The sequence below is a fragment of the Labrus mixtus genome, chromosome 12 (genome assembly GCF_963584025.1).
Source record: "Labrus mixtus chromosome 12, fLabMix1.1, whole genome shotgun sequence".
NCBI lineage: Eukaryota > Metazoa > Chordata > Actinopteri > Labriformes > Labridae > Labrus > Labrus mixtus.
Window position 1 is genome coordinate 21942384 of NC_083623.1, and position 24841 is coordinate 21967224.

General features: G+C 39.6%; 2 protein-coding genes across 3 annotated transcripts; both read right to left on the reverse strand.

Annotated features, from left to right (window-relative positions):
* Positions 1-4690: 4690 nt before the first annotated feature.
* LOC132985258 (alpha-1-antitrypsin homolog) lies at positions 4691-11251 on the reverse strand. 2 transcript variants are annotated; one of them, XM_061052552.1, is made up of 5 exons: positions 11227-11251; positions 6409-7027; positions 5892-6162; positions 5509-5656; positions 4691-5311 (listed from the first exon to the last, which is right to left on the reverse strand). In XM_061052552.1, the coding sequence occupies exons 2-5, from the start codon at positions 7016-7018 to the stop codon at positions 5120-5122; spliced, it is 1221 nt and encodes a 406-aa protein (XP_060908535.1). In that variant the 5' UTR covers positions 7019-7027; positions 11227-11251; the 3' UTR covers positions 4691-5119. The 2 variants fall into 2 exon arrangements, with proteins under 2 accessions (XP_060908535.1, XP_060908534.1); XM_061052551.1 differs by lacking the exon at positions 11227-11251 and adding an exon at positions 7271-7411.
* A 3043-nt stretch (positions 11252-14294) lies between these two features.
* clmnb (calmin b) lies at positions 14295-24102 on the reverse strand. Its single transcript, XM_061052553.1, has 10 exons — positions 23609-24102; positions 23095-23156; positions 22904-22999; positions 21901-21984; positions 21707-21799; positions 21355-21581; positions 21072-21265; positions 20652-20734; positions 18034-19607; positions 14295-15540 (listed from the first exon to the last, which is right to left on the reverse strand). The coding sequence occupies exons 1-10, from the start codon at positions 23691-23693 to the stop codon at positions 15414-15416; spliced, it is 2625 nt and encodes an 874-aa protein (XP_060908536.1). The 5' UTR covers positions 23694-24102; the 3' UTR covers positions 14295-15413.
* Between the last annotated feature and the right edge of the window lie 739 nt (positions 24103-24841).

Below are 24841 nucleotides of genomic sequence, written 5' to 3' on the forward strand. Positions count from 1 at the left end.
TCTCCTATTCTACCCAACTGTCTTATTACTTTGCTTTCAAGCCTTATATCCTGATGACTTGCCCTTCTGTTTATGTCTCCGCTATTATCAAGATTTTGTTTCTTACATGGACCCTTTGGAATGTTTTGCCTCTCAGGATGCTTTCCTATGCAGACCCTATATTTCCAAAAAAAATTACCAGGTGAACTGCATTTTAACTGTAACTGTCTTGTGTCCTTGGTCTGATTTTAGTTGTCAATATACCAGAAACAAAACACTGTACAAGCTAGAGTCATACGAGAGAAGCAAAGTAATTGCAATATCTATAAGAGCATAAATAAGGCAATCTGTGAGCCCATGACACTTAGAAATTGATGTGGCATTTAAGTATCTGGTAGCTACAAGGCTCAGAGTATAACAATGTTAAATAATGTTACAATTCACTTAGCAGACACTTTTATCCAAAGCGACGTACATCAGAGAGTAAGTACAACACTAATCCATTCATACACCGCCACCAAAAAAAATGCTGGGTTAAGTGTCTTGTCCAAGGACAAATCCAACATGTTGTTCAGCTGGGGATCGAACCCTCAACCTTTTGGTTGAGGGGCGATGACTCTACAACTTGAGCCACAGCCACCCCTATGTTACAGATAATGTCACCAAACAACAACAAATCCTTTGTTTTAAGAATGTTGGGCCTCTGCAGCAACCTTATGTAGCTGTTGGTAGTCAGTTTGATGGAAATGAAACTTATTTCTGTAAATGATGTAGTCTGCAATAGTCAATATGCTGTGTCCTTGTGCAGTCATTGGGCATAAATGCATCATTCCACAAGCTAAACCTTGGAGCTGGACCACATGATGACAAAGAAAGGGTGTTAGATACAGTAATGTTAGCAGACTCAATTTGCACAGCTGACGTGCATACCCAAAAGCAGACCAAAATATACGGCGGAATAAACACACAGTGTGGACTCAGTTCTGCCTGAACTGACTCTCACTGTGTAGAAAAGTTGATTGACACGTGTATTGACATGTAGATGTGATAACACTGTAGCATAATTAAATTATTAAGATGTTATATCTTTATTTAACCTCGGATTTAAGAAGAGGCACCACTTCCTGTTAAAGGAAGAAAATAACTTTAATGGTATAAGTTAATTAATTAATCAGTCAGTTTCATATCTTGAAAGAAGTAAGTTCTGGAAATGTTAAACAAGAAAACACACAGACAAAGTCCTGAATTTTATGTGTAAAATTTAATATAAAAGGGGTAAACAATAATGTATAGATGAAACAGATAAAGAATATGGTTATTATGATCAGGATAATGCAATCATAATGTATGGTGACATTATATATTTAGTAATGAGATAAGATGCGGCATTGTTTGAATGACTTGATCAGAAAATGGTCAAAAAGAAAAAGTTGATAAAGGAATTTTGGGATTCTATTTGGATTTAAAGGAGGGCTCTGAATAGACACGACTCAAGACTCAATCTTCCAACACCCCTTGCACCAGCAGTCTTACTGTGAGATGTGTTCATTTGAACTCCGCCGGCTGGTCCCGCGTTTCAGTCTCTGGCAAGCGGTTCTTTTCAGGCCCAGAGAGGTCCACGGGCCAGATTAGATGCCTTAACAACTTGGTCGGAGTGTGCAGCTGGGATGGAGATTGTACGTCGGTTCAGCCATCGTCTCAGAAGCTCCAAGAGGATCCAACAGGAAAAAAAAAATTAAAGAGTCTTTTGATACGTCGATTTCCAATTCAGATTAACCGGATGGCCATATCGATGAATCCAAACTAAGTAATTGGCGTTCAAAATTGAAGAGCAAAGACTTTGGAGAAGAAAGTTCAAAAACCTTGCTTGAGCCAGAAAGAATTGATGTTCCAAAAATTGTGCGTGCAAAAGAAAGTTTGGCAGAGACTCGTCTCTACGGCACAAACTTAAAAGAAGTGATTCGGACCGAAGTCCGAAGAGAAGCGAGCAAGAGCTGAAGCTCTAAACTTCAAGAAACCAAAACTAAGAAGAACCCAAAGATCTGAGCTCAGTGTGAACTCTTATCACCTGGATGGGAGGAGGGGGGTCTGCAGGCAAAGAGGGGTGCCGCCCACGGGTGACTCCCATTCTGACTGGAGGACAATTGTTTAAACTAAACCGAGTTGACTCAATAAGATTAAGAATAAGAATCTAAACATATATACGTCACCATACATTCATTTCGATATTATTTCTATCAGATCCACGTTGATGTAGGTTCACGTCATATATTTAGACAAACATTTCTATCAGATTCATGTTGAGATGAAAATCACACCATCTGGGAACATCCTCAGTTAATCCCATCCTGTAGGTGAACAAAAACATGTTATACAGTCAGCATTCTTAATAAGACATATTAATAAAGTAGGAAAAGAAGTTGGTGTCTTTAAATAACACCTTCTATATCTAATATCAAAGAGTATGCTTTATAACATGTCTAAATGTATAATTATGAAGGTTACGTATTCATGGATATTCTAACACTAGACGGCAATAGCGCTCCACGTCAAATTCCTATTAAACATAATATAACTCTTATTCCTATTCTGAAGATCAGATTTTGAGTTTAAAAAGATGATTATAATACATTCAATGTGACAATTACAAATATCTAGATGAAGAAAGACATAAATGTTAATTTGATGCAGAATTGAAAGCTGTGGTTTAATTCAGTTCTTCAGCAGTCCTTCAACAGATGGTCAATTTTACGAGAGTGTTCTGTTTCCGCTCGATTGTTTATTCCAGGTGTTGTAAAAGTTCATAACATCCTGTCTGAGAGGGAGACTTAAATCACTGATCAGTTCCTTTGTTCCTTGGTAAAAGTAATGTTAATCCACAGTCCTGAGTCCTGCAGGAAGAGAGGTTGTAAACGTGTCTGCTGATAACGGCTACAACACCATGTAAGATCAATCTCTCACGAGTTAACACATTTTTCCATTTATGTCAACCAGTTAGCCTAAACAATGATGTGCTGTGCTCCTCTCCCCGATTCCATGGACTTCCATCCATTAGTAAGGCAATAAACTTAATATAGCAAAACAATACCAAGGTTAATGAAATGTCGGCAAAACATACAACTTTTCAATTAACAACCTTTTACTGAATAAAATGTATGTAGAATTTTTGTCACCTAAGCAATTCCAGGTTGCTTATGGTAATTCATGAGTCACTGCAAATGAACTTCCTTTTCTTTTGTGTATGATAAATCTTGTGTCTTATTTACAAAGCTATCTCCTTGTTTCAGGTTGACTCCAAGACAAAAAGTAGGCTACATAAGCAGGAAGCAGGGAGAGGCAATACATTTTTCCTTTGTTTAAAACACAGTGTTTGGAAAATATCAAGGCTACAAGTTAGAAAAATGTTATCACCACTCTAGCACTAGGTGGTGGTAGCTGCTGTCTTTCGTCCATCTATGCTCAGCATGGCCCCGTTGGACACCTGTAGAGGAACCAGTAGGAGGCAGTCAGAGTCTTTTTTAAGTTAGAATCCAAGCTGCAGATTAGCTGGCTCTCTGTTTCAGGGTAGTGGAGGAGGCCAGTATTCTGAAAGTAGAGTTTATTTTCAGGTAGCAGCTTCAGCTTTCAGTCTTTCATAAGTTGTAAAGTTGAACATTGGGAGAAGACAGCTCGTGGCTAAGGATCCCATAGGCTACATCTTTTAAAATCCCCAGAAATAGTAAGCAAGAGAAAGTAGGACTGACAAAAAACAACTAATGATGCAACCACGTAAATAATATAATCTGCTAATGTCGCCATTTAAAAGATTAAAGCTGATAATAGTAAAGTAACTGTTCATTTTTTCATACATCATATCAGCACAAACTGTAAGCTTTATGTAACTGTAATGAATTCCAAATGTCGCTTAGTTGTACGTCACAGCTCTTGATAGGTTGCATTATGCATTCTGCTTATTTCTATGAATGCCACACTTCCTAACAAATTCCCCTGAACTGCAGTTTAGCAGAAATGTCCCCGTTATAATTGATTCAAGAGACGTTGCTGACAGTCCTATTAAAAATTAACAAGTGGGCTGCCTCTTTTTCTGCACTGTGTCCAAAGAGTTATGGCAAGTCAGTCCATTTGATATGACGGGTACAAACAATTATTTATATTGGGTAAATTTTGGTCTTAAAATCGGTGCTACAAATGTATGTATTTATGTGTTTAAACTTTAGAAAATCCAGATATAATTACAGTCATATAAGGTTCATACAATCCTAATAGTGACAAGTGCTTTGAGTGGTTAGAAGGTTAGAAAAATGCAAAATAATGAAATAAAGTCAATTTATACTACATCAAAAATCAAAAGTAGGTCATAAGGAGGTTCATATGAAACTTAATAGCACAATTAAAAAATGTTGGTTACTTCCCTAAATGTATTTTGATTAATTGGTGTTGGAAAATATATAGAACCTTTTACAGATGATTAGATTGTGAAATTAAGAAAAGACTGAAAGATACATGGGAGCGCCGATGTAAAGTTTATGTTGCGTGCCCCATGTACAGAGGCTATAGTCCTCGTTGCTGCGGCTGTGGGTTCGAATCCGACCTCTGCCCTTTTCTGCATTTCATCCCCTCTCTCTCTGCCCCATATTTCCTGTCTCTCTTCAGCTGTGCTATCCATTAACGGCAAAAATGCCCAAAAAATAACTTAAGGATACGTATCGGGCCAGTTGTTCATGACAAAGTCTTTATTTCAGTTGGTATTGAAGGATGTTGAAACAGCAAAAGCACAATAGGACACATAGGCTCAGTGTTTAAGCAGATGTCTCAATGGTGAACATCCACCATTGTTTTTATTCTATAACTTTAACAAAAGCTAGCTGGATACAATATAATGTATTTAGACATTGGTTCACCGAGCCAGGTTTAGTTGATGGTAATAAATGTGTCATGCTGGAAGACTTCAAATTGAGCAACATTTCTGTTCTTTATGATTGATCTGTTGTCTTGTTCACCAAACCATCCTCTTTTCATCATACCCCAAATGTTCTTAAACCACTGTGACATCTCCTCAGAGCTTACATATGTGTCCTGACGCTACATAAAAAAAAACCTACTCCAGTGTTAAAATGTTGGACTCATTTTCATGGATTCTCTACATGGCTGTGGGGTCGTTGATCTTGCCCATGAAGAGGATGCTCTTTGTCGAGTGTTCAAGGATGAAGACCAAGAAGGGTCTGTTGAGTGTCATGACTTCAGGCATGCTCATGGGCATGATCTCGATGGTGGTGCTGGCTGCTGCCTCTGTGCCAGTTTCATCCACGCTCAGCACGGCTTTGTGGGAAACCTGTGGAGGAAGCAGTAGGAGGCAGGTCATGATAAGCTATCGAAGGGTATCTGCAGTATCTTCAGTATCCTGCATTAACTATAAACTATTTGTGAACATGTTAATATTCCTCCATGAGCAATTGCAACGGAATACACGTAATCTTTTAAAGTTTGCAATTCCTTACAAATAAAAAGAGGAACTTTTGATGATCTTACCTTTGAGACTTTAAGTTTAACCTCATCAGACATGCCAGAGAAATCAGCGTTGTCTGCAAAAGCATTGGTTATACCCATTTCTTTCAAGGTGCTATCCAGGGAAGCATCAGTGGAGATGGAAAACTTTGGCAGGAACAAATCCACAGAACTGAGAAACAAAGAACACAACTATCATCAGCATCACATAATTATACAATTGACTGCACAATACATTCTCATCACTTCAAAACCTTCTCAGTCACTAGTTTAAGTTATTTGTATCTAATACACGATTATTCTGTAGCCCACGTAATATCAAGACATTCCCAATCACCACACTGATACTCTATCTATACACAACCAATGAGAATTGGAATTCAAAAGTAATCAAATGTCTCTCTTACGTCCTGAAGAGCGAGTCATGCCAGTGTTTAATGTAGTCCTTGTTGATGTAGCCCTCCACCTCCTTCATCTTGCCCTCATCGGGTAGGACGATCATCATGGAGGTGTTGCCCTTGTAGGGCAGCATGATGACTGTGGTGTGGTTGTCGATGTCCTGATAGAGGTCATAGCGACCTGTCCTCTTCATCATGTCCACTTGAACATTGGTATTTTCATCCACATGGAAGTCAGCCTTCTCTGTCAGGTTACCATCGAAGGGTTTCTCCCACTGTCCTGGTTGAAAACATTAAAGTGACTGCAAGTCAACTGGTAGCCTGTGGTTACTTGTTCTAAAATAAGCTCTGTTAGTCATGCATTCTTTCAGAATCTTTCAGACCACAATCTCCTTAAACTACTCAAGGAGATCATGTGCACGTTTACTTGAAACGATGATGTGTCCTTAATGTGTTCTTTAAAGCAGACAGCTAACTTTATCCTTAGCCTAATTCGTCAATCTCTCTATAAGTGTACTTATCCTACCTCTGAAGTAGACGTAGTTGATCAGCACCATGGCCATAGCCGGGTCCAAGTCCTTCACCATGTTTTTGATCTTGTCCTGGGTTTTACTGGCGATGAATCTGTTGATCTCAGCTGCAGCCTCAGTGGGATTATTAAAGTCGACTTTAAGGACCTCACCAGAGTAGGACTGCTTGACATCATTCAGGAACTTCTCCATTGGGTTGAAGCCAGAGCGCACTGCAGCAACATTACCAACATCCAGCTGCTGTTGCTCCTGGCTGTGGCCAAGCATGTGGAAAAGATGCTTGTATGACTCATCCACCTGTTCCTGGTTGTGAGCGCTGTAGCCCAAGCTGGAGAACAGCTGGCTGTGGGTTTCGCCTCGGGCCCCTGTAGACAGCATGGACAGAGCAGTGGAGATGCCCAGCGGCGAGTAGAAGATGTTCTTTCCAGCTTCAGCATTGGCGCTTAGACTTTTGTAGAGGGCAAAGGCAAAATCAGCATTGGAAGGAGAAATCCTGTGACAGCTCATTTCTCCCTGAGTGTGGTGGTGGTGGTGGTGGTGGTGGTCTGCCAAGGCTGCAGCCAGCAGCAGAACTGCAAGTGCACAACTACTGAAAACACCACGCATCTTCACAGCCTGTCCAGTGGAAATCAAAAGAAGTTAGATCAGCTAAACAATAGAATGTATGATAGCAATAGAGCTTTTTTTTTTAAAACAAAATTACAATTGGACAAAAGCTTGCTTAACACTTTAAATTAAGAAGCTTCAATTTTCCAAACATGTTTTTTTTTTTTTACAGATTAAGGCAAGTCTTAAATGCGTCTGAAGTCACAAGTTTTACGATAATATTTGTATATTTCAACAAAGTGCCATGGTTACCTTAAATGTCCCCCTTTGCAGCAGACAGTTTGCCAGCAGTTTTCTCAATATATACAGGAGCTCTGAAAGTCAGCTGACAGCTTGGTCAAAAATTAACCAAGCACAGTCCCCATTCTCTATCCAGAGATATCTGGCATGACTGTCTTTATGTCTGATGTAACACAACTTACTGAGCAAGTCATGGGTCAAGAATCACCGCTGAGATAACAAGCTCTTCTAAGAAAATGGGTGTTATAAATGTATCTATTTTTTAATGCAATTATCAAATATTTTATGCTAACAATGAAACAGACTGACTCAAAGTAAACAAACAAAATCATTGGCCAGTCAGATTGCAGAGGAACAAACAGCTGCATGGATTAACAAACTACATTCCCTTCTTTAATCATCTAAGTGGAAATATTAATTTTAGGTTGAAGATCAGAATTTTTTACAGTACAGCATGCTAGTTTCATGAAACCAGGTTTTGATCAATTCCGAACCTAAAAATAACACTTTTCACATCACTCCTAACATAAGTTTCACACTGGCTTCAAACTTAAGGCTCTACATTTGAGCATAACACATATGAACAATTTAAAAAGATGTCAACCAAGTATGTCCAAATCAAGCTGTTGTGGCCCTGAGTCATAGATTTCTTGGATTACCTGGGTCAGAACAGTTGTTTTCTTTTGATAAATACCAGAGGATCCTCATGCACATGTCTCTCCTCTACTGTGTGGTGATGGCAGTTCCTTTAGGGTCACATTCTGTGAAGCCACAAGAGTACAACTGGACTTTCAGTGAACAAATGTAACATCAGTCTTGATGAAGCTTATTGCGACGCAAAATTAGCATTTTTTAAAAGTGTTATAAAAATAAGGGTGGGTAGGGAGGTTATAGTCCTCTAAGCTGTCAGCCGTCTGACCTGTGGCTCCTTTCCCAAATGTTAGTGCCTGCTCTCTCCCTCTACCCGGCTTCCTACTCTATTCACTGTCCTATTCAATAACGGCTAAGGCCAAAAATAAAAGAAGCAGGGAAATTAGCAAATAGCAAATAGAACAAACAATGTTTTACTATTGGGTTATATCTCTCACTATGTTTTCACTTCATCATATCATATCACCTACAAATACCCTCCAAATCCATGTGACTCAGGGAGGCAGTTCGCCCAATTGTAAGTTTGTGCACCCGATGTGCAGAGGCTGCTCAAAGTGGGTGAACTAGGTTGTAGTCTGACTCGGGGCTCCTTTCGCGCAAGTCTTTCCCCAATCTCTCCAGCCCAAAGTCATAAAAAAAAGCCTGGAAATAAATCTAAACATTGTATCAGAAAATTAACAGCTGTCATGATCAAAGACTTAGATGCTTATGATTCATGAAAAGATAACTCTAAAGCTGTCCCTGGCAACATTATAAACTTCCATTCACATATTGTACAGTGGCCCTACTGGCCTGTAATAATCACACCGTTACCTGCGTCTGAAAATTAGTTGTACCCATTCTCACAGCAAAGCCTTCCTTCATAAAACACCACTTCATATGGAAAACGGCATATGGGTTCTTATGTGTCTGCATTGTTTATACATCTGGCCCATCTGCTCGTCATATTTTATGCTTAAGGGTTATAAGTCTTGGGAGCCTGATAGAAAAGTGATGTAAGTCACCTCTGGGAACCCTCGGCTCTTTTCCGATTGGCTTCCAAACGCGGGGTTGTCAAGGCTCCTCTTGATTAATATGCTGACATTTCTGTTACTTGTGATAAATCTGTTGTCCTGTTCATCAAGCTGTCCTCTATTCATCATCTCTTTAGAGTGTGAAATATTATCAGGACATCTCTTCAAGGCTGTCTACTGCTGAGGTACAAAAAAAATATTCTCATGCATCCTGGATCTGCTGAACTCTTCTTCACAGGGAAAATGTAAGAGATGAGTTTTACCTTTTGTGTGAGGGAAATAAGCCTTGATGTTCTTGCTAAGCCATCTCCAATAATTGTGAAAGGTGATAAAGAGATGTAAAGGCAGGAAATTGGTTATGGAGTGGGGGGGGGGACAACAGAAGAGAACATTTTTTTGCAATAGAAGAAAGGTGTTTTATGTGTTTGCTACAAAAGCAGAGATTTAGTTACAGGGAAAATGTCTGCCATTAAAATCCCTTTCATCATTTTGTGAAAATGGGAAAATAAACTATAAATCCTCCTGTAATGTTAGAAAAGTTGGAGGTGAAACAAAACATTCTGAAACTTCAGTAAAATAGCTGTAAATGCATTTTCTTTCCAACATGATATGTCATACTATTTGTAAACCAAAGCAGTAGAAATGTCACCAAATGCAGTATTATGCACATGGATGTGTGCAGATATTAATGGGGTGGCCGACCTGGGTTACTGATTTATGCAGGGGTGGCATGAAACTTTGTTGGCAGACAAAAAGCTAATTATTTTCTCTACCCTGTCTATCCCCACTAATAGAATGAAAGAAACACAATTTGTGAACATGTAAATGTCCTTAGCTTCATTCTTTAGGGTCTCCAAAACAAAGATGTATGTAGAAAGTGACGTGCAAACACTTATGCTGTCTAACTTACAAAAATACATTTATTGGAAGTTATTTATGTCAGACTGTGTGCACAAGTTTCTCCTTGGGCATTTTTACAAATGAGCAAGTGCCATTAGACTTGAAAACAGTCATAATAGTTGATTTGTACAAAAATCCCACCTCTGATTATGCAAATATGCAATCATAGATTTGGATTTTGGAGTGGCACCTCTGGACACGCCCCTGATGATACCAAAAGCGAAACAAGAAACATCCAAAGGGAGAGTGTAATATTCGTTCTCCACATCTGTGGAATCAATCATTCTCTGAATGAGCAGAGTGAGCCCCCTAACATTATCATAGATCATTGACATGAATGGTCTCTTAAATGAAATTCTCAGGAGAACAGAGAAGACCAGGGTGATGCCAGGTCTCCTCCCATATTCCTACTTTGTCTCTGCCAACTCTAAACCTCATGAGGTGGCCAGGTAAAACGAGAGAGAAACCGAGAACAGAGATTGAAAGAACACACAGGTGAATGTGTGCACCAGACAGAATGAGAGAATGGAAAACAGTTCAGCATGTAAGTTGCTCATAGTTAATGATAATGAGTTTTTCATGTGGAATATGTTCCTTAACAAAGTGCTTCAAGCACAGTCACAGAAATTCTGATAAACTACCTTTTCCTGTACATTTATATCTTATTGTGCTAAATGTGAATGGGGCTATGTTCAGCTAACCAAACAAACTATTTTTGCCTTTCTGCTGAGGCTGCGACTTTGCAAGTCAAAGTTCACCAAAGTTGAACTCATGGAAAGATGCAAATTTTGCTCTGCTGCCAGAATTAAATGTTTCATTTGTTCCCTTGCTTGTAACGAATGGAGGTGAATGAAAGTCATAAAATCCCAAATGTTACTTTAGCACATGTGACCTTTCCTAAAGTCAGACTGTTGTCCCTGACTGATAAAGAGGAACAGGACAGTTTAGGTTTTCTGTTAACATTGACAGGTCTCAGCTATTTCTTCAGAGATAACCCTCAAACGTTGGCTGAGTCTGAGAAAATAGCCAATACCCCAGATGTCCTCAGACGGCTTTCTAAGCTGTAAGATTTCCTTAGTTGGAACTTAGGGAAATGGATTTATGCCCGCCTGTGAAAACAACAATCAATTTTTAAATGGATTTGCTCTAAGTTGTCTTGTTACAACTTGTGGGACCCGGTCTGCAGGCTTTCCCTCAGTGATGTGTGGAAAGTTCTGTAATTACTGCTTATTTTCATTCTACTCAGAATTATTCATCATGTAAACAAAATAAATCCAGTAACTGCAGTGCACCCAAATGCAGCACACAGGAAACTCAAGATCGATGACAATAACCTTTACTGATACATTTGGCAAGTTCAACAGGCAGGTAACAGAGTTCAGGATTAAATCTGCAAGAGCTTACTGAGGAAAAAGGCAGAAGGCTAGTCAGGAAGCCAGCAGGTAGAATCCAGAGATCTACACGGGAAAACAGGAAAAAGTGGAGCTGAGGAGCTGGGAAAAGCCAGACAGGAACCAGGAGGGCAGAGACAGAACTCCTCGTCTGGGACAGAAGGCTGAGGATATTTCCAGGATACAACAAGGCTGGCTGGTCAGTACGGTGGCTGATAAGTGCAAAGCAAAATTACAAATGTGAGACAAATTTACATTTTGAAAAACATTTTTACATTTTATAAAACAAATTTACAAGATGTGAAACACTTTTACAATCCCCAAACAAATTTACAAACGACAGAATCTTGACAAAATGGGAATGTACCAAATGTCCGAAGTTACCCGGAAGTGATCGAGTGAGGGGTCATTTTGTTTGTTTTGTTTTGTCGTGGTACATTCCCTTTCCGTCAAGATTCTGTCGTTTGTAAATTTGTTTGGGGACTGGTAAAAGTGTTCTGCCTCAGCGATTGTAAAAGTGTTTCACATCTTGTAAATTTGTTTTGTCCTTGATAAGTGTTTTTGGTTTTGTAATTTTGTTTCATAAAATGTTTTTCAAAATGTAAATTTGTCTCACATTTTGTAAAAGTGTTTAACACTTTGTAATTTTGCTTTGCACTTCCCAGCCACCGTAGGTCAGGGACAAACAGGTGAGTTGATTTGGCTGATGAGGTGGGCGTGGCTGGCAGACAGACAGAGTGGAGTACTGAATGAAGAAAACTGTAACAACAGAGGGGAAATGAAGTTCCATATATGGTGGGAAACATTTTTAGATAGCTCCAACAGACACTTTTCATAGGGTTTTAAGTAGCATTCAGAGAAGAGAATGTGAATTACAATGTAGAGTTGGTGATGCTAATTCACCATTCATGGACCATTGCAGAACCAAATAACACAATAACTAGATCACTTTAAAGGAGGGTTTTCAAACTTTAGTTATTATTTTTTTACATACTTTATTAATCCCTGAGGGGAAATTCTGGTTTACACTCTGTTATTTAGAGACATGTTTCTCACACATACAAGTCTGAATTACACACATTCACAATCAGGACCTGTGGACATGCATTAATGGAAAGATGTAAAAGTGGGTGTGCGCCAGAGCTGTATGGGGTCCCTAACCTTGCTCAGTGGCACATTGGCAGTACTCAGGGGGTGATCTCTCCAGCAACCAGACCAACTTCAGTGCTTTGCCCCGCACTGGGGTTTGAACCAGCAACCCTCTGGTTCCCAAACAAGGTCCCTACAGACTGAGCTACTGCTGCCCCAAAGTGAAATGTAAATTTACAGTCTCAATTTGTAATGATGTCAGTTTCATAGTTTTGCTTGAGGAAGGTCACAGTCCTATGTTAGTCTGTAGTTTGAAAGTGATACTGTGGACTGCATTTCAAATGTGATGCCAAATGACACATGCAACATCATTTCATATTCACTCATCCTTTAAACATCCTTTAAACTTTTGTGAATGTCCTTCTCTGAATGACTTCTATTAGTCCTTGATGCAACTTAAATTGATTATTAGAAGCAAAATGGCACAAGTGTTTAGCTGGAGGCGGATTGTCTGCTTGAATAATTGATTAATTTATTTATTTGCCATTAATAGAGAAGGCTGTGATTTAAATATGAATTGTATATTTACTGTCAAAAACTAAAAAATATTTAGTTGGTGGTGTAACACTCACAAAATGAACACATATTGGAAATGTACTGACTATGCCTTTCTAGTTGAGCTGCAATTCATTTCCATTTAAGCTTTAAATCTTGATACATTTTCACGGGGATGAGTTCCTCTCCTGCAAAGCAATAAAGTGAAACATCTTTCTTTCAAACCTCGTGTTGTGAACAGTTATGTCTAAATCTGCTGTCATCACTCATACAACAAGACACTACCTTTAAAGTGCTTATAATTAAGTCAAGTTTGTCAAGTCTTTTTTTCATCATCTCAAAGCTGATATTGAAGGTGAAGGGTCGAGTTTGCTGAAGCCCGGAGAGACTGTGATAACTGTCCAGTGAGGGTTTTCCATTATTATACAAGCTGACTCCCTGTGTGAATCCCACCTTCAGTTCCATTTCAAACCTTTGGACTATCGACTGCAACAGACCTGTTTTGATAACCTGCCAATCAAATTTCCACCCCCGCACTGGCCCCAATTCAGTCTTGTGTCCTTTTTCGAAGCCTGAGACCCTGCCCTTTGAACCCCACCTCCACCATCCTAGAGAGAGAAGATATATGCTAAAGATGTGTATGAGCAGATATGTATGCTCTCCTCTGAGGGCCTCCAGCGCCTGGCTCTGGCTCACGGAGCCCGTCCCTCAGGATAGCATGACCGCTGCTGACAAGATGTGTCGGCTGTTGCTTTTGATGGATCCCCAGCTCAGGAGTGGTTCTGGCAGCCAGGAAATGGTACAGTTCAAAGGCCAACGCTGTGTTTAGGGCTGATGTTTTGTTGCTGCTTGACCTCTTGATGCCTTTGCAGAGGCCTACTGGCAAATTTTCTCAGGATTTTGCAAAACCGGGCCATGTGCTAATAAACCCCTGAGCAATTCCAACAGTGAGAGACATATAATAATTTCTTCTCCACCCTTCCTGGCTTGGCCTGTTTCAAAAAAGGCTCACATAAGACCAGCCAAAGTCCAGCTGGGGGGGAAGTGTTGTTCTTGTGGCTGGGTGCGGGGGTTGAGGTGCTGTTGAAAGTATATCGATCTCCTGGGCTGAGCTTTTGACCCTTGGGTTGAGCTCCAAACAAACAATGGTGGCTTTTTTATATTCTTAGAATTTCAGCAGCAATGAATGTGTTTGTGTGTGTGTGTGTGTGTGTGTGTGTGTGTGTGTGTGTGTGTGTGTGTGTGTGTGTGTGTGTGTGTGTGTGTGTGTGTGTGTGTGTGTGTGTTGTAGTGGACAGTGAGGACAGGGAACACTCATTCCCCCCTTTGATACACATGCTGGGCAACATGGAATTTGAACACTTGTGCAATTGATGCATACTTCATTTTTGCAGTTAGGGTTTCACATGTGCACACAAACTCATGACATTAAAACAGTAAAAACCAACAATTTATGTCTTCAGCACATACAAATACAGTATTTCCTATTAGTTCGTCATGCTAAGACTGAACTCGGAAAAACTGCTTTTCGTGTTAGTGCAGCAAACTCTTATTTTACAACATTACCTGAAATTGAGCACTTTTATCCCTCTTGGTCACTCTGATTCTTTTTAACCACCCAATACCTCCCTGCAACTGTTTCCCAACTGATTTTTATTGTTGACTAATCATTTTAGTAATTTGAAGCCTTTTAAATCATTTTAAATTTTATAATATATATTTTATTGTTGTTATTGCTCTTTTATTGATTTTTATTTCCTGTGGTAGCTTAACTCATTTGTTTGTCATTTATATATGTATTCACTGCATCATAGTTAATGAGGGTGACCCTCAATGATCAATGGTTGATGATTTACATGGCTGGGTCTATCTCATGGGAAGAACCAAACTCTTACCCAGATACAGTATTTGCTTTATTATTCATATCTCACAGAAAATGTAATGGAAAAAAGCCAAGTCTAACTATTATATCCTATCTGGGACAAAAACAATGAAACAGTTTACATTCAAAGCCACCAGTGACACAGTGACAGACTGCCAAATGTCAAAGTGCTCATTAAATACTATGAGATTAATCTCACCATGTCAATACAGCGTCTAATTAAACAGCAGCTCATATGGGATTCTCAGCAGTAAACACAATGTTGTTAAAAGAGTCTGTCATTTGAGAGAGCTGCTGCGATGCTGCGATGCCACCGTGTGGATGATAACATCAACTGAAATCAAAAAGACTATTTCTGCTAAATTCATCAAATAAACAGAGCATTTTAGAACAAACACCCCACAAAACATGTCTAATCATTTGTGAACTTTAAGACCAAAGTAGCTGAAAAAGTGTGTTATAAAGGGTTTAACAGGATTATGTGTTTGTCTGAAACTAAACACCAGATGACAAATTATTTCTGCTGCCAGTACGAAACAAAAAAATCATTAAGGTGCCTTGAGGGAAATTAAGTGACACAGATAAAGATTCCACCCGAAGTGTCCCTGCATGGCACACTAATGGGAACCGGGAGAATCAGCACGTCTTAATAAGGACGATGCACTGCTATGGGATCAGAGGTTGATTTGGGGCAGGATGAAGCAGCAGTAGAGCAGGATCCACAGGACCAAGAGCATTTCCAGCTCTAATGGGGTTGTGCCACAAGAGGCCGCTAGAGATCGAAGAGTAGATCCTGCACCTCTGTTGGAAAGTAGAGCAAACATGAAAGTGTTAGAACCAGACAAAGGCGCTTTAAATTCACATTTATAAAGAGGAACTATATGGTCCCATTACGTTTTTCTAAGGTTATATTTCTGCACAGTTGTTGTGAATGATAAGACCATTAATCCGTCAGCACTTAAAATAAAATCGTTGTTTAAGATTAAGCAATGTGTACGGGGTCTTAAAAGATAAATGGTTTCAGAAATGGATTCAAGGGGCGCTGGTGGCGCAGTGGCACAGTGGTTAGTGCGCGCACCCCATGTATGGAGGCTGTAGTCCTTCAAGTGGGCGGCCCGGGTTTGAATCCGGCCTGTGGCTCCTTTCCCGCATGTCATTCCCCACTCTCTCTCTCCCTCCCTGATTTCCATGGGGAAGTAACCACAGTCATTTCTGTATACAATTGCTGTGTTTTCAGTGTGTGTTCTTGGTTGTAATTTCTAGTTATCACAGTGGGTTAGGCGCTGTTTGTCAACAGGCAAGGCAGGCAACTGCTTTCCCCTGAGGGCTCACACACTTAAACCAAAGCAGTGGACCAAAATGTGTCAAGTTTTAAATGGCAGTAGGAAACCTCCCTAAGGGGGCCCCATCTGACAACACTCACTCTTGTTGCCCTGCTACAAGTTGCATGCATTATTGCTTTGAAAACCAAAGTTTTTCAATGAAAGTCAACAAAGAAAAATGAAAGCGGTTATGATAACATTCTGAAAACGTTTGTCGATAACTTTCTGAAAACGTGTGTCGATAAATATTTGGCGATAACGTTCTGAAAACGTTAAAAGGCAACATTGCTAGAACATTATTTATGAATGCGAGCGATAACTTTCTGAAAACGTTTGGACGATAACGTTCTGAAATCATTTGGTGAAAACATTTTGAAAATGTTCTGAAAATGTTTGGCGATAAAGTTCTGAAAAGAAGTGGGATTATGTGTCATTATCGTCTTTAGGAGAGAGGGCCCCCCCAATAGATTTTTGCCTGGGTCCCACCAGACTCTAGAATCACCTCTGAGTGGGTAGCATACTCACAATGGCGTATGATGAATGTACAAGTACAGGAAGAGGTAATCAATGGCAGGTGAGCAGCCTACCGTTGGAGGCACAGTTTTTTGACCAGCGTTGTTATTTGTAGCGTGGACTGAACATCGAGCCTGTGTTTGCATTCAAGTTATACTGGATAAGTGTATGTAGATCACATGAGTATGATTGCACAAATGTTTGTGAATTGAGTCATTGCCATGCCACACGGAAGTCTACACGTCAATTCGGATAGTAGCTACTAATCAGTGGCTTATAGGTTTGCTTTGATTGGCAAAATCAAGTTACTAAATTGTATAAAACATGAACATAGTCTCAGTGACGTCACCAAGCAGCAACCTTTGGTGTTGAAAAATCAAGCCAATGCAGAAGTGCATAAAAAACCTGCAGGTCCTTGAGTTTGGCTGCAGAAGCTCTCGAGGTCACATACACACCCCATGCAAAAATTAAACATTTTTAGAGCCTGATTATAAAACAAAATTGATCTGAATAGCGCATGTCTTTATAAGCTCACACTGTACAAGGGGTTTATTTTTGGATAACGTATCTGTTTTGATTTTATGAAGGATAAGAATAAGGCACGTGGCTGACCTGACTGATGGACAGGCGCACTGGAGCTGTCTGTCAGGAGTCTTAAAACCTGCCTCAACTCCAGCTCTTAGCCTTATAGACATGTTTATTTCTGCTGTTAAACACTTGCATCATGATATGAGTGTTAAAAAGGCTTCCTGGGATATTTGGAGTGGACCAACAGGGATGGTACTTTCTTTGCAATTATGTATTGGCTTCATTTTTTTCAACATTTGGGGTTGCCGCTAGTTCACAACACTATTTTGTGAGGTTAAAGATTGCATTAGAGGAAAAAAAAAAAAGGTCTATCCTGTGTGAGCTCCGAGAATAATTTGGCGTTCACACTGTCCTTTTCTTTACTTGTTGCAGCAGGTTAGTTTTCATGTTTGCAACTACTCTGATCAGCTGTTTATTTTCTCTTCTCAAAACAAAAACTCGGATTACATGCTTTTTGACCCTGAATACCCAAGTTCTACTTGTTCCGGTATATTTTATACAGAAGCAAACTAAATGAACCAAGGGTTATGGTTGAATGAACAATGTTTTAATTACATAATACTGGAGCTAGCTTTATAGTAAGGAGTAGCTACCTTTCAACTTGCATCCTTGTCTTTGAATGGATCATCAGCTAGCAAGGATACAGACTTTTTACCTGGTACATCACTCTTTCCACATAAGTTTCTTCACTTTGAATCATGAAACCATGTCGCTTATACATTTAATTCACTTAAATAGAGTTTCAGTGTGTCACATTTATCATTGGAAACTGCATATGTGCTGGAGATGTTAGTGGAATAAGAGTGCAATGCTACTAAACGAGGTTACTTGTATTTGTAGGCTAATGACTAATTACTAATGTCAGACCTACCTGAATGATTGAGAAGTTGCACTGTCAGCGGGAGTCCAACCTTTGTCATCATTATGGACTGTAACCCCTCCATTTGTGCCATTTTGGGGGGGAGTTTTACCACTGTGGTCCATTATTGTTGCCTTCTTAACAGACAGTGTTCGTCTCTTGAACTGAAGTTCCATGTCCTTTTCTTCTTTGGTTAAAACTTCCTCAGCATCCATCAAATGTTTGACTTTATCCCTGTACTCTTTCTTGTCTTCATCTTGAGAAGTCAAATCTTCCACTGTCGGGGTCTCCTTGCTGCCATTGTCTTCTTTTGTGTTAATTCTAGTTGCAGCGGCTCCTTTGACTTCAGGCTGGTCAACTAATATTTTTTCATTTACCTTGAAAACAGTTGGTTGATTTCCCTTCTCTTGGTCCTTCACATTATTAACTTCCTCCTTTTCCCTCCTCTCCTTTCTGTACTTCCCTTCTTCAAATATTGTATATTTTTCCTTGTCTTTTTCTTCCTTTTCAAATCTCTTTTCACCCACTTGTCCACATCTTTCATAAAGTCCTCTCTCAGTTGCCTTCTCAACCTCAGAAAGAATTGTTTCCTTTATTTCATCATTCAGAACCTCGGTTTTATTACATCCATGTGTCATCAAATGAGCACTATCTGACTTCTCCTTCCTCCTGTCTTCCCCACAATATTCACCACGTCCATCACTTTGTCCTTCAACATCTCTGTCCTCTTTCTTTCCCTCTCTGCATTTTCTATCTTTCTCTGACTGCATGGCTAACACTGATCCATTGTTTGCAATCTCTTTGGAACGTCTGTCATTTTTGTCCCAATCACACTCCCTTTGAGCCTCTGACTTATCCAATTCAACGTTTTGTTTGAGAAGGACTTCTTGGTCTTTATATCCATTGGCTTTTGGATTCTCATGTACTTCCAGAGGTTTGGACTCTTCACTCAGCTGTCCGTTCAGGAACATTTCTTCTGCAGTTTCCTCTTCAACCCTTGGTACTTTCCTTGTTAGCTGATTATTTGGTTGGAAATCCTCTTCATTCAGCTCCAGGATGTAGCTGTAGGCTTCCTCCTCATCTGAGTCCAGTGCTGACAAGTTGTAGACTCCTTCCTCAGAGCTCAGAGAAAAGCGACTTTCACCTGCCTTTTGCTTGCTGTAGCCTTGACCTCCAGATGCTTCGTCCATCCATGATCGGATCTCCAGGCTGACGACGCCTGCATCCAGTGGACTGGGTGGCTTGAAAACACTTCGATATTGGCTTCTCTTTTTGGTGAATGCTGAGGTTTCAGGGCTGCCTGCTGGTTGTTCAGTGGTGCTTTGGCTGTGACAGGTTGAAAAGATGTCACCACAACTGGAGGAGAGGTCAGAAGTCACTGCGCCATTTGTGTGACGTAAGGTGGAGCGGGTGCTCCCTGAGTGTCTTCTGGCCCATCGTTTCCATAGCTGCTGCTCGGTGCTCTTCTCAAAGCCTATGAGCAGAGCTTTGGCTTCTGGCTCATCGGCATTGATCTCTCCAAAAGTGACAGACTCAAGTGATCCAAAATCTGGAATCGCAGGAACTTCAACATCTGAGGCATTGTTCTGTAACAAATGGTTTATGACTTCTTAGTACATCACATCAATGCAAATAATGTAAGTATCTTTGAGGACATCCAGTGATTGTTAAATGTGAAAATGTCTTTGGGGTTCAAAAAAATGATTAGAAATTTGGGCAAATTATGTCATTAACTCTTTTTTTCAGACAAGTTTGATGCTGCTCTCATACCTGAGTGTTTCAAACAGCCAGCAGCTTGTTAGCCAAGCTTAGCATAAAGACTGGAAAACAGAAGACAGCTTGTGTCCAAAGAGAACAAAATCTGACCACAGAAATGACTTCAGCAATATTAAAATCTCTTTGCTTTATCGGTACAAAGTCAATTCAACTAACTAACCAAGACAGCAAATTTTCTGGGAAGTCTGGAAAATACACATAATGTTACTGCAAAAACTCTAATAACTTGTCTTATTTCTAACCAAAGATATCTAAATACACTCATTATCAGCCATATTTATCTGACAAGCAAACATTTTATTTCAAGATATTAAAAGCAAAAAAGTAGGCCTTAATTGTTGTAATTAGCAAAATATCTGCAAATGGAGGTAGTTTACATTGTACTTGTTGGGTGTCTTAAAATAAATGTACTTTGTAATTAAGAGATTATATCTCTTTTAATGACACTTAGCAAGTAAAATGTACTATTCCATTGGCAGATATTTTGCTTATTACAAACAATTTAGGCCTTGTTTTTCGCTTTCTGTCTTATAAATTAGCCTTATAATGAGTGTATTGAGACATGTTTAACTAGAAATTGATTAATGTATAAATACACTTGCTAAGATGTGAGTTTTTGTGTACAACAAGCAAGATATAATGTGTTCAAAAAGAGTTGTTGATACACATATTTTGATTCTTTTTGTCAATCGTGGGCCTGTGTTTTCATGAATAACTAATATCAAAACACTAAGCTAGCAGCTTTGGGTAGCTTCATTTTTTTTAATAATCCAGTGGAAGTGGAAGAAATGTACTCCATATCTAAAAAAGAAGTCAAAAAAGTAAACATGTAAAAAGATTCAAGGCATACTAACCTCCTCTATGTCCAAACAATGCACCAGAAACATGGACACATAGGTGATGATGGACTTCTCATCAGGTGAAGAGCACAACACATCTGCAGATAGAAAACTAGATTGTTTAATCATTAAGAGTGCATTCAGAGGTAACCAAGGTGACAGCCCTTCTGTAAGAGGACTAGTTTAGGTGCCATGGGCAACTGAAAATATACCAAAAAGATTGTCAATGAAGTGATAAACTTGGCTGCTCATTTCTAGTGAGCTTTTGATATACACCTGTGGCTACATGATGGGTAGTATCATTACAGATTGATGGGCCTCCAGCAACTTCTTAGAGTAGGAGAAGTGGAAGAACTGTTTAAGCGATGGTGCAGATAAATATTGGCCTTGAAAATGGATCAATATTATCCACTTTAGTATTCAGTAAGTGTTTACCTTCAAGCTCCAGCAGAGGTGGTATATTCAGACTGCAATGGGCTGTATTGAAAGCCAATTGAATGTTTTCTCTTGGCTCTCTAGTCAGACTCTCCCTCAGGTCAACCAAGGATGGGTTTATTGACTTAATCATAGCGAGGAACGCCAGCCCACTCCTCCAACTCTTCCCAAAATCAAGCACCTCCACCCCAAAACTGAAATTACACAATAGGAAAAAAAAGTCAGCTCACACAAAATTCACAAAACAGTCTTGGTAAGAGATTCTCTTTTTTTCCACACTCACTTCAATGTGCATCCTTGGACCCACTGCAGGAGAGTCTTTAATGCTTTCCCATGATACTTTGGCTTTCTTGTGGCTCTTCTGCCTTTGCTTGGCGTTGGACTGCAGGAATGGCTGCTAAAGTCCCTCGGCTCAGGTGAGAGGTCACTGGAGGAAGGATGACTGCTCATCGATAAGGAAGAGAGGCTTGAAGACAAACGCCTCTGGAGGCCTCCTGTAACCTCCTTTACCTGTTTAAGAGTAGAAAAGCAGAGTGGCATGTAAGGTCGTTGACAAAGACAACCACCCAGGCAGGTGAAATAATCCATTACATTTTGGATTGATTAATGATGTTGATTAAAAAAAAAAGACCTGCCTGGAAATGCAGGATGATGTTCCAGACGAGGTTAAGAACAACAGCAGGGATGCCATCAGCAATCCCAGAGGCATCTATGCCAAGCAGCTTCACCTGTAGGGAGGAGACCTCATCTGAAATATTGTTTTTCCCGGTGTAAATGTAAAACATGACTAAAAAATATTACTGTGTTCAATTACAGCAAATAAACTCACATGTCTATCATCCAGGAAAGCCAAGGCCTTGGAAATGTTATTCAGTCTGAAAATGCGGTGAGAGGATGACCTATACCTGTAGAGCTAATCAGAAAAATTGCAGTAATTAAGGGAAGTGTTCAACATTTGTGGAACCAACTCAATTTGCTCTGATAAAAACATTGATGCCACGCTCATGTACGACAAATATGACGCTACAGACATTAACTTGTTAGCTTTGCCTAGCATACTGGCTATAGAACAGGGAAAACCTAGCTTAGCTCTGTCCAAACATTTTTTAAACAGACTTATTTGATTAACTTTTTTGGGTCAAGCTTTTAAATTCCTGATATGGTGGATTTTGTCCACTTTAATCTGAGCCAGTCGTTCACCATACTCACTCTGTCCCTCCCTGGATGAAAAGCTCAAACACTGGTATTTTAATGTCACATTGCTGTGTTTCAGGAGGCTAAATGAAAACAATCTCAGGAATTGTTATTCTAATTCTTCCCTATTGATAAGAAAAACTTAAAAGACACTGCATAGTCAAATATGGAGGGGCATTTGGCCATAAAATATATCCTATCCTAGCCTCACTTGACCTCTGAGTGCATGAAGTTGTCATGACAGAGTCTAATCGCCATAGAAATAGCATATTTATCTTTTCCTTAACTGTTCAATAAATAGGCCTAATTGTAAACTCTTACTTATTATTTTATACAACTTGTAAACCTGGATCACAACAGTACAAAATTTTAACAGTTTTCCACCATGAGCATAACTCGTCAACTATGTAAAAATGGCAAAAAGATGTTCACCATCTGCTTCATTTCTTTGTGCTAAGCCAAGCTCACTGGCCGCTAGATCATGTCTGCTTTACAAAACATGGGAGTGGTTTCAATGTTTCAGATTTATTTGTTTCATTTAAGGGATTCGATAGACTCACACACAGGCTAAAACATATTTAATCATATTTTCTACTTTTCTGTGAACACATTTTTCTATTATAAAGCATGACTCTTACTAGTTTGCATTCAGACAGCTCCTCCAGCAGAGCCATCAGTATCCTGCCATCCTGAATGTCTGTGAACAGGTTGTGCACTTCAACTGGAGGATCACACTGGAAATAAAAATAATTGTAAACAATATGACTGCAAGTAAGCTTAATGATAGATGAATAAAGTATCAGTATAACTGCATTGTGTTATGACTTACTCTCTGCAGCAAAGCATTCATCCACCTGGTGAAGGTTCTCCTCTGCACTGCTTTCCTGTCATCTGCTGGAAAAACAAAACAGGGACTTGGCAGAGAGGATAGTGTTGTGTTCCAGTTGACACGTAATATTTTGGCAAAGGCTGCTTTGAAAGTGTGATGAGGATAGAGTCTTCAAGAACATTGGAAATTAGTGTTGCACCACAAAAACACTACAGGAAACAAAGACATTAGAGATGACCAAACACGTCTTTGAACCCCTTTATATCGATTATTTCACATGCATCACACATTCTTTCAGACGCTTATCATCAGGCGAGACAATTGGGTATGATTGGGCAACAAGATGCAATAACGCAATAACGTCTACCTTGAAATGACATGGAGAGATTCAGGTAATGGTGGTGTTTTTAAATAGTAATTAATTTTGTATGTGTATCATGACACAACTTATCATTATCACAAAGTGGCTTAATCCTAACAATGAACCTAAAACAGATTTTCGTCTCATTTTTACCTTGAGGCTGCTGAACATGTTCATCGCTGAACTCTCCCATTGATTTCTCATGTGGATCCCCATCCGCGTTGTCCTGCATTCTCATTTCCAGTCAGTCACACTTCCTTTTTTTATGATCCATTGACGAGATAAAACAGGAGAACAGTTCTGAATGTAAGGCACATGTAGCCATTGGAGGTGTTCATTGGTTTCCTCACAGACTACAAGTGACGAAGTAGACGTGGTAGGCAGAGTGAGGCAGTGCGTCCTGCCTGAACATGCTCACACCTCCTTCCAAAATGTTGATCAACTCTATCATCCACTCCCCTGAGACACTTCAACCTGAACCCTTTCAGCAGTCTGTGTGTGGTTCATAAAACTTTTCTTTGGAAGCATTAAGTCGTCCACTGTTAAAAGAAATCAGCCGGTGTAACTCTTTTGAGTGTCTGTTTTTTTGGCCCTACACAGATGTCTGTAATAAATCTTTCTCGTATGGCAGAGTGTTTCACTGACAGAGAGGCATGTTAGCTCAGAGTCACAGGAAGGGAGTGAGTAGTCGGCAGGAATGAGCAGATGTTGCCAAAGTTGTTTTTTTCTCTGAGCTTATTTTTATTATATTGTCATATAACTTTGTTTATTCTGGCCCATATAGGCCTGATCACCAACAGCTGATGTCATCATCATAGAGCTTCTCTCTCTCCCTCTCTCCCTCTCTCCCTCTCTCGTGCATTCACATCATATCTCTGCACGTCACTGTCTGTAAATGTTCTTATACTATGCTTGTTAATAACCACATATCTTCCTGGGAGTTCCTGAGCTCTCTCGTCTTGCAGGTTCCTCGTGATCGTTGGTCTGGTCTGGCCTGGTGATATGGAATGTTTGGGTGATGTTTTTTCTTTCCACTTTAACTTTGCTTAATGTTGCTTATAGTCCTCATGGTGGACTGATGTTTTGTAAAGTGTCTCAAAAATCGGTGATTCTGATTCTGAATTGGCGCTATACAAATAAATTGTGATTGATGTGAAAGTGCAAAGATTTAAGCTTTTAAAAGTTGTATGCCTCTAGAATGATGTGTAACATGGACAAAGAAAGGAACATATTTAACATATAAGGACTAACTTGACTTCCTGGAGACCACCAAAATAAATCACCGTAACAAACAACCATCACAGCAAAATCTTGTATTTTCTCCTTCTTTCTGGAGGCTTTGTTTTATAAATATCAAAATATTAAACACTTGATATGTGACTTTCA

Excerpts from the sequence above, each read along its gene's own strand:
- clmnb (XM_061052553.1), bottom strand. The coding sequence starts at position 23,693 with ATGAGAATGCAGGACAACGCGGATGGGGATCCACATGAGAAATCAATG. Across the intron at positions 23,157-23,608 it reads ACATGTTCAGCAGCCTCAAG|ATGACAGGAAAGCAGTGCAG; the intron begins GTAAAAATGAGA and ends TTTTTCCAGCAG. Across the intron at positions 21,985-22,903 it reads AGCTGTCTGAATGCAAACTA|CTCTACAGGTATAGGTCATC; the intron begins GTAAGAGTCATG and ends TTTTCTGATTAG.
- LOC132985258 (XM_061052552.1), bottom strand. The coding sequence starts at position 7,018 with ATGCGTGGTGTTTTCAGTAGTTGTGCACTTGCAGTTCTGCTGCTGGCT. Across the intron at positions 6,163-6,408 it reads CAACTACGTCTACTTCAGAG|GACAGTGGGAGAAACCCTTC; the intron begins GTAGGATAAGTA and ends GTTTTCAACCAG. Across the intron at positions 5,312-5,508 it reads TTAAACTTAAAGTCTCAAAG|GTTTCCCACAAAGCCGTGCT; the intron begins GTAAGATCATCA and ends CTTCCTCCACAG.